Source organism: Melanotaenia boesemani, chromosome 4 (assembly GCF_017639745.1).
Source record: "Melanotaenia boesemani isolate fMelBoe1 chromosome 4, fMelBoe1.pri, whole genome shotgun sequence".
Taxonomy (NCBI): domain Eukaryota; kingdom Metazoa; phylum Chordata; class Actinopteri; order Atheriniformes; family Melanotaeniidae; genus Melanotaenia; species Melanotaenia boesemani.
In genome coordinates, this window is record NC_055685.1 from 35551590 (window position 1) to 35560639 (window position 9050).

General features: G+C 39.9%; 1 protein-coding gene across 2 annotated transcripts; it reads left to right on the plus strand.

Annotated features, from left to right (window-relative positions):
* Positions 1 to 451: 451 nt before the first annotated feature.
* On the plus strand, positions 452 to 8871 carry ccdc40 (coiled-coil domain containing 40). Of its 2 annotated transcripts, none has more exons than XM_041982352.1 (19): positions 452 to 472; positions 722 to 855; positions 1038 to 1143; positions 1885 to 1994; positions 2165 to 2248; positions 2570 to 2789; positions 3048 to 3205; positions 3320 to 3442; positions 4553 to 4671; positions 4784 to 5027; positions 5126 to 5308; positions 5637 to 5882; positions 6046 to 6259; positions 6363 to 6532; positions 6612 to 6703; positions 6902 to 7022; positions 7826 to 8014; positions 8090 to 8248; positions 8591 to 8871. In XM_041982352.1, exons 2-19 carry the CDS (start codon positions 727 to 729, stop codon positions 8825 to 8827), a joined length of 2904 nt encoding a protein of 967 aa, XP_041838286.1. In that variant the 5' UTR covers positions 452 to 472; positions 722 to 726; the 3' UTR covers positions 8828 to 8871. The 2 variants fall into 2 exon arrangements, with proteins under 2 accessions (XP_041838286.1, XP_041838285.1); XM_041982351.1 differs by lacking the exon at positions 452 to 472 and adding an exon at positions 507 to 623 and having other exon boundaries at positions 719 to 855.
* The last annotated feature ends 179 nt before the right edge of the window (positions 8872 to 9050 follow it).

Here is a 9050-nt window from a genome sequence, read left to right on the forward strand (position 1 = left end):
AATTTAATGTTTTTCCAAAGTCAGAAATTAATAGATACCTTAAGATGAACAACTTGAGTATTTAGTGTGGGTTGTATTTGTCAAGCTGTATTGTATTTGAGATTATCTTGGCATAGGATGCATCGGTGTGTGCAAGTACAAGGCCTACACAAAGATCTTACATTGAAAATAGTTATAGTCTGTGTTGGATATCAGACCATATGTAATAAAGTAGATTTATTTATTTATTTGGATTTTTTCCTGATACATAAAACCTAAAACATAAATATGATTTACTTTTCTTATTACAAGAGTGTTAATAGGTTGGAAAAAACAAACATAACAACTAGTTTATGGTTTATTCATTAGAAAAAGCTTCCGCAGACACGTGAGTAACCCTGCTGACAGCCAGCCATATGATACGATCACTGTAGCGGAAGTTTACGGTTGCCTGGTAACGGTTGTCAGTTCTGTCCGCGCCCGTTCAGCAGTGGTAAGTACAGTTTTGGTGCTAAATGTGCCTGATTTGAATAACAACGTGTTATTTATAATTTTAATAATTATGTTGTCTGTCAACCTCTACCGCTACGCAAACTGACGCCGGTCCAGCTAACAGTTATTGTTTTCTGCACGCGCTACACACGCAAAGCAAGTGAAAATTAACACAAAAATAGCTTAAATAATATGTTCATCTAGTTGTTAGGCATACCAGCTATATCCTAACCACTTTTAGATATTTCAGGTTAAATGCAGAACGCAGAAGATGATGAAGGAAAGATGGACAGCTCCGTCCAAAACGAGGAAGAAAATGATCAGCTGGACGGAAGTGACGAGGCAGCAGAAGGAAGTAGAGAGGCCTCATCACTCTCTCGGGAGGTGAGATGTTTTAGTTTCAGTTTGTTAATCCTTTATCTGCTTTATCAAGGGGTTATAATATTGCACAAAACGTAAGCAAAAGGTTTACACTTGAAAATAAAAATGCAGAAATTTCCACTCATTTAAAGTTTTAAATGTATAAATTACACAAAGTACAACCCATAGCTGTTGTCTTTTATCAGCTTGCTGAGGGTATCTCACAGGATCCATCAGCACCACAGCCTGATGACCTCATACCCCAGCCTGATGACCTCATACCCGAGCCTGATCCACATCTCAGTTTAGCAGGTGAATGCTCCCCTGCAGTCAGTCACATCTTTGTCAATGCAATATCAATGACTAGATTCAGATTAAAAAAAACATAATTTATCCCTTACGGGCAAATTATTTGCAGCTTACCATAGACCCCAGACAACATTCAAAGTGCAATGTGTCAGTCCTAATCAGTACACAGTACCCCATGAGGTCATTGGAAGACATGGCAAATAAATACATTAAATAATCAACAATAAAACAATAAATACCAATACAGGCTAAACCACCTGTTAGCTCAGCTAAAATAAAGCCATGACGGAATAAATGTAATTTAAAATTACTGCTATCAGAGTTAAGAAGTGTGACAGGTGAATGAATAAAAGATGTAGAATCCTTTTGAGGAGCATGGTAGTGCCTGCTTGATGGCATCAACTCAAAAACTCATTGGACAACACATTGTGAGGCTCCCTGATGGTGTTTGCTTTCTTAATAATAGCCTGAAGCTCCCACAGAGAAGACAGAGCTACGGCTAATATAATTTAATATAATTTATTATTATGAGAGAAACAGATCTGACACAAAAATCAGTTTTAATGATTTTATTATTAATTTATGATGATGTTTATCATCCAACCAGTAGTGCTAACATTTTTCCCTATCTTCATTTGTTTAATAATTTAATAAGGTCTTTCATTGTGTGTGTGCACGTGTGTGTGTGTGTGTGTGTGTGTGTGTGTGTGTGTGTGTGTGTGTGTGTGTGTGTGTGTGTTTAAGTGCCACCAACACCTCAGCTGCTGAGCCCTAATACCACAGAAGACATGGAGGATCGGGAATCATCACAGGAGGAGGAGGAGGAGGAGTTTATCATTCTTGACTCTGAACATGTGTGTAGCTTAGTCTTTAAAATTTTAGATACATTACTAAAAATTTATTTGATATTAACTGATTAAAATTGATATTATTTTCTAACAAATTTTCAAAAAGAAAATTCTTTCCTATTGGACATTTGTTGCACAGCCACTGTGATCTCATTGGGGTTTCATGTCATCTGCAGTCCCTGATTAAAAGGTTTCAAGCTGCTCAGAGCGCTCTGTTTAGCAAAATGCTGGAGAGAAGTAACCTGGAACTGAAAGAAAAGGTAGGCTATTTTTCCATCCCCAAGAAAATGTAACAGAATGGTACATAAATATGTCCAGAAGATGGTGCTGTTGATTTGTATTATAATTTTGTATGTATTTATTCATTTACTGTCTTAGATTCAAATGTTTAAAGGCAATTATAAAATGACAGCATCGATGAAAAAAATCAGTGAAGAACGAGTGGATGATTTAAGGAAATGGGGTGCAAACTGAGACCATCTGACTAGTGATTTATTTTTTTTTATTTATTTTTTTTGTGTGTGTGTGTGTGTGTGTGTGTGTGTGTGTGTGTGTGTGTGCTCTCCCCCCCATGACCCCAGCTGGGAATTAAGAAGACAGATGCCAGCAACATTCAGGATGTCGGTGTTGAGATGTTTAGGATTCAGGAGCAGCTGGCCAGAGTTCAAAACAAACTGGACAACAGTCATCAGACAAAGGCCCACACTGAAGCCAAACATCAGCAGACACAAGATCACCTGGAGGCGACAGAGAGCAGACATGCTGCTGTAAACGGCCAGAGCAGCCAAGCTAACGCAGAGGGTAGAACTCACCTGTCATCTGAAGCTTGGTTCTCATATTTCAATCTAAACTCTAATTAGCTTCAAACTGATTAACTGATCTGTGATTTTTTATTTATGAGATTCAGACGTTCATGACACAGCAGGTTTTATATATTAAGTTGTTTCCACTTTGATTTCTTGGATGAACTGTACTGCTCAAGCACCTAAAAGGCTTCACAGTACGTACATCTAAACTACAGCTTTTAGGCATTACAACAACTCCTCTATTTTCTCCCAGTGAGCAGGCTACAAGCTGAGTTGGACAAATTCATCCAGCACCTCCTTATCACACAAGGACACACTGAAGAGCTCCACTCCAAAGTCAAAACTGTGAACATGCAGAGAAACAAACTGGCAGCTGAGAAAACTCGAGCAGAAGAGAAGAAACTAAAGCAGGTGCACCGACATCCGCATGAAAACCATCTGATCTTATCAAGTTCTGATTACAGCATGCTTTGTTATTCTTTCATTAACATATTTCTTTCTTTTTAAATACTCATGTATCATCAGGATTTGTATGTAAAGCATCTAACAGAGGAAGTGGAGAAGCTGACTCAGCAGATTGCCATGTATGAAGTTCAGACCACTGCTCAGGCAAAGGAGACACGAGCAACCAAAGAGGCGCTCTCTGAGGTAACTGCTGTTTATTACAGTGCAAAGAAAAGCTAAGCGGATCTCTCCTGAAAGAAATTAGACATCGGGTGTTAGTGCGATCACCTGTATAAATAAAGGTTTGATTAAAAATAAATAGGATCATGTGTGCTTCTAATGAGAAAGTCATCACCAGTAATTCCTGCAGCTTTCATATAAACATTTGCAGATAATTATAAGACTTTAATAAAGATCTGAGCAGCATCTCACTTGTTGCCACAGATGCTTGATGCTAAAGTTGATGGTATTAAAGTGTTGGAAAACATTTATATTATAATACATCTAGTTAAACCAAAAGTCAGTTTCCCGTGTGGATCAACACCCTGCTTCTTTTCAGACTTATGAGTTGAGATCTAGTAGCTTTAAAATATCACTAGACCCACCCACAGACAATGTGATCAGACAGATTGTGTCAATAAATAAACGTCACTTCTCAGACTTTCCTACTATATGAATATTCTGTCATTATTTGGTGCCGGGTTTCTGTTTTTCACAACATTTGAGCCAAATATCAAACAAAAAAGCTGAAAAAGCTTTTAAATGTTCTTCTTAGTTTATGAGTTAAGAGCATCAGCTTCAGCTTTTTGCCTGCATTGTGTCACAGGGCAGATAAAGACAGCAGTCGGTGGCTTTGTTAACAGCAAACCCAGGTGAAGTGAGAGATATTGTTTTTGTAGAGTTGACAGTTCTATTGTTACAGGAAGTGTAAATAAACAGAAACCTGGTGAGTAAGAAGCCAGTCAATCTCACAGCCAATATAAGAGTATCACATGTTGAAGGAAGTCTCGATAAGGACTTTGTTGTTTTATCCCATAAAAATAATGTGAACCACAATATTTAAAAGGATCATTAATCAATGGACATCATGTATCTCAAATCTGAATTAATCTAAGAGCTTTTTCTTTTAATGCTTTTTTTCATCCAGATGGCAAACACTTAAAATTTAGTGGTGCAAAGCTAAATTTAAGACCAAAAATAAATTATTTTTGAAAAGCTGCTTCTCTTCAGAAGTGAAGAACTAGTTTTCTGCATACCGTGTGAGCGGATGAAGTGTGTCAGCAACTGCATATTTCTGATTCTGTCTTCATGCAGGCTGAAATGAAAATGGAGTTGCATTTGATCGGAGATAAACTGCTGATGCAGCAGTGGAACAGCAGCCTCCTGACCAAGACCAGAGAAGTTGAGGCCTCCAGCACGATGCAGGAAATGCAGTGAGCAATACCTTTAGAAGACAGTTCAGTTTGTCTAAAAGAAAAAATAATAAAAAAAACAGAAAGACTGAACTGCGAAGCTAACAGAAACTTCCTTCCTTTTTTCCATCAGTTTGGTTCAGCATAAGGTGATGCTGTTGGACAAAGAGATTGAAAGTTGTACAAAAAGTCTCAGACATGAGGAGGATAAAAATGAGACGCTGGATGGACAGCTGCAGTGGTCCGAAACAGATTGTGCCACTTATGAAAAACTGATCAATCAGAAACGGACAGAGCAGGAGGCGCTGCAGGCCGACTACAGCACCTGCCTCCGCATCCACCACGAGACGGAGCAGACTCTAGCCATGCTCACAAAGGTTTGCTACAACCATCCTGGAACTACGTTGTTCTCATTTTTGTTTGATTTTTTTTCCAATGTCTGTCCCTTTTTTCTCTTTTTCGCTTTTTTTCTAAGGAAACTGAAAAATACCAGACTGAACTGAAAGGTCAGAGGAGGCAAATGGAGAAACAGAGGGCAGCGCGTCTTGAGCTGGAAGACAAAATTATGACACACATTCAGCAGAAACTCATCCACATCAATGCTGCAAAGTACTCCCAAAAGCTCACTGCCAAAAAGGCCACACTCAAGGACGAGAAGGTAAAAAACAGCTCATTCAGAAGATTTTCTGAATAAATATCCGTTTTAGGCTCAGATGTAGTTTATCTAGTTTTTTTTCTGCTTGTACAGTTTCTGACTGAAAAAAGTAGTATACCTAGACTGTCATCTTTTCTTTTCATTGTTGCTTTTTCATCCTTTTTCCCCTCGTATCAAAAGCTGAAGAGTATTAGGTTTATTTTTTAACTTTGAAGGGTTTCATTTGGAGCTGTAGAGAGAATCATCCAAAGTGACTATTATCGATCAAACCACAGAAAGCTCACAACAATATGAACAATTTGTGCTACTTTAGTCTCTCTCTTCCCCTTAGATGCAGCGCTTGCAGCAGGTGGAGAATGGGATATTTTCGATGAAACTGGAGAAGCACAAGGTCAACGAATACGTGAACAGCCTGGTCCTCATCCAGCAGGCCTTAGATGAGGAGGTCGCCAAGTACAACAAGCTACTGGTGGCAGGTCAAGCCAGGCTTTCTTCATTTGTTCACCTCATCAAGCAGAAGCAGGCGATAATCTTCACCTGCGCTAACAAGATTTCTCAGATTGTGGCCAGCACTGGGGTGAGAAATCTTAGGTGAAGCTGTAATTGCTAACAGGTTGTTGTCAGTGAGACAATAATGGCAAAAAATTGTGAATATTCCTGCAAAATTTCTTTATGAAAAGTCTTTGCAATTAGACAGAAACTACATGATGCTGTTGCCATTTGTGTGTCCCCGCTCCCAGCATGAAGACCTGAGTCCCCTGCAAATTAAGCTTCAGGCAATAACGGCTCAGATGGAGCAGCTGGCAACACACATCAAGAGTGATAAGCAGCTGTGGATAACGCAGCAGAGGACCATAGTGGGACTGACCCAGGACCTAGAGGCCAACAGCAGGGAGATGCGCAAGCTGCAGATGGATTACATTGGAATGGAACAGAGGAAAATACGCTTGCACAGTACGCATCACCTACAAGCAAATCACAACATGCAAATTCACAGAAAATGTCAAATAAAAGCAGGTTGTGTTGTAAAACCATTAATGGTCTTCACCACCTTCAGGTCAGACCGAACTGGAGGAACGAGATCAAGCAGAACTGGAGAGCAACACGAAGAACCTGAAGAGAGACATAGTGACGCTGGGCAGCCTCATAAGCAAGAACAAAAAGCTTAGCCAGGCTCTGGTCCAGGAGAACGCATTCATGGAGACAGACTTCCTTCACAAAATAATGGCATGGCTGTTCTTAATTTAGCTCTTTTTTTATACAGTTTTATAGTAAACGATCATTAAAGATGAAATTTTGCTCGTAGGAAGCCGAGCGGAAATCTATCACAATGGAAATGAATCTTGATGAGACACAAGAGGAAAAAGAGAAGCTCCTTAACTGTCTAATGGAGGCTGAGTCAGTCGCATCTTCATTTTCTTCTCGTTTAGTCTGAGTGTGTATTTTATGTGTATATTAGCTCATGTGTGAGATAATAAAAAACATGCAAGAAGTTCCTGATGAAATGTCATTAGCTAAGTCTACGTAGACCTTCATACCTGTTAAAAGCTTACTTTTATGCTTGCTGTTTTATGGTTTTACATTTGTGACCTGCAGGCAGCACATCATGTTGTGGGAGAGAAAGATCCAGATTCTGAGGGAAACTCGTTCACTTGTGGACTCAGAGATTCACCAGACAGACATCAAGAAGCTGAGAGCTGACATACATTGTATGGAGGTAAACACAGCAAACAGTGTGATGATGAGGAGACGCAGTAAGAAGTAATTCTGAGTCAGCATCACCACCTTTTAAACTACACTCATGTACATGAGTTTGTAGCAAGACTGAAGCCATTACTTTTCCTGTTGCCTCTCCTAAGATGTATTGGGAGTGTAATGTTTGCTCTGTCAAGCAACATTGTTTCCAGAGAAAAAAATTCAAAATAAATGGGTCTTTTATTGAAAGTTTATTTGCCAGGTTAGTATGAAGTAAGGGTAAAAAACACACTAAAATGTCACTGTAAACAAACAATAAAAGCAGTGGAATCTGTAAGACGATCTTCCAGTAAGATGATGGTTCCCTACTAACCTTCCAGTGTTTAATATTATGTTGAACAATTCTTGACCCAGTTGTAGTAGTTTCAGTATCTCCTTAGATGTTTTCTTTGCTTGATGCCAATAATTTGACCCTTCTGAAACAGATAAAAATCTTTTCTACGACCAGAGAATGTGTCTTCCAGGAAGCGAGAAGCTACTCACTGCATCAGTTAAATAACTTGTAGCCCGCTGAAACATCATCATTTATGCAGGAATTATTTAATGAGAGGATCTTACATATTTACTGGTGTATTGTTGTTGTTTTTTTTTTTTTTTTTTAGTCAACACTTGTCCTGTCCAGCATCGTAGTGAGCACAATGATGGTCTGACTGCTGTATTGTGCCCCAGAAAATTAGCTTTGCTGGTGTATTGTAACACCAGCAGAAAAGTCTGTGGACTTGCCGTCATGTTTGTGGACTCCCCTCTCCGTGTGTGTTTGTGCAGTTGCGAATCAGTCAGTTGAAGAAGCAGCAGGAGCAACTGATGAAGGAAAGCGAAGCAGCTGTGGCGAGGAGGGGGGCCCTCCTCCTGCGTGAGGAGACCATGGCGCAAAGATCGCACAGGCAGAAAACCAAGGGAGAGCTTCAGCGCTCCAATGACAGCCTTCAGCACAAGATCAAGTTAACGCTGAAGGTGAGAGAAGTGGATTTTCAGCATCTGCAGATGTGCCAACGACATGCTGCATGCTGATCCTATGTGTGTGTTCAGGAGGTGGCAGAGTCTGAGCAGGTGTTCAGGGAGCTTCAGAAGAGACAGGTTAGAGTGAGCGACAGTCTCATGGAGGCGAAGCAGCAGCTGGAGGAGCTGTTCTGCATCAGCAACACCCTTGACTCTGAAATGGTTAACATCCAGGATGCCAAAGAAAGGGTAAATATGTTTTAAAAGGCTTTAAACACCAAGATGTATGACTGTTTACTGTATTAGGTTAGATTTACAGACAGGTTTCAGTCTCAGAACTGAAATACATGCCATCTATCTTCTGTCACAAAGTGTTACACAATACCTCTGATCAGGGTGTGGAAGCATTTTATTTCAGCTGTGTTGACAAGACTGAATTTACCGACTTAAGTATCACAGTTTTCACTCATGGAAACCACTCCCACTGCTCCCGTCTCACCACCCTCTGTTATTTTTGCTGTAAAGCTCCAAAAATTCAGAAGCACAACACATATCTGCATTTGTTCTTTGTCGTGTTTCATCTCTTTCTAGAACATGGCCTACTTGATCACTCTGCAGGATCGGAATAAGAGGCTGCAGGGAGTTCACGAAGGCACCTACAAACCCTCGTCCTCCAGCGAAACGGTGGACGCCGCTCTGCAGCGCCAGACCGAGAGCATGCAGGCCGTCGGTAATATCGTACACTGCGTGTGTGAAGGGTTCCCTCAGCACCAGGGGGCTCTCCGTGTGGTGTCACAAGCACTGGCAGCACACACACACACAGACTAGAAGAGTGACCAGTTCATTTAATATTTACTTTCTTTTATGATTTACACAAATACGTTCGTTTTGAAACAAGATAAAATAAAGAATTCTGACTAATAAATTCCTTAGTGTCTTTTTATTCCCTTTTTATCATTAATTGTATGCACACTTGTAATATTTATATTTACACCTGTGAATACTGTACAAAGGTGTCGTTCCATCACTCATTTATATTTTGCCTGAAAAC

Coding starts and splice junctions, on each gene's coding strand:
- ccdc40 (XM_041982352.1), top strand. CDS start 727: ATGCAGAACGCAGAAGATGATGAAGGAAAGATGGACAGCTCCGTCCAA. Junction 3,443..4,552: donor CCAAAGAGGCGCTCTCTGAG/GTAACTGCTGTT, acceptor GTCTTCATGCAG/GCTGAAATGAAAATGGAGTT. Junction 7,023..7,825: donor CTGACATACATTGTATGGAG/GTAAACACAGCA, acceptor GTGTTTGTGCAG/TTGCGAATCAGTCAGTTGAA.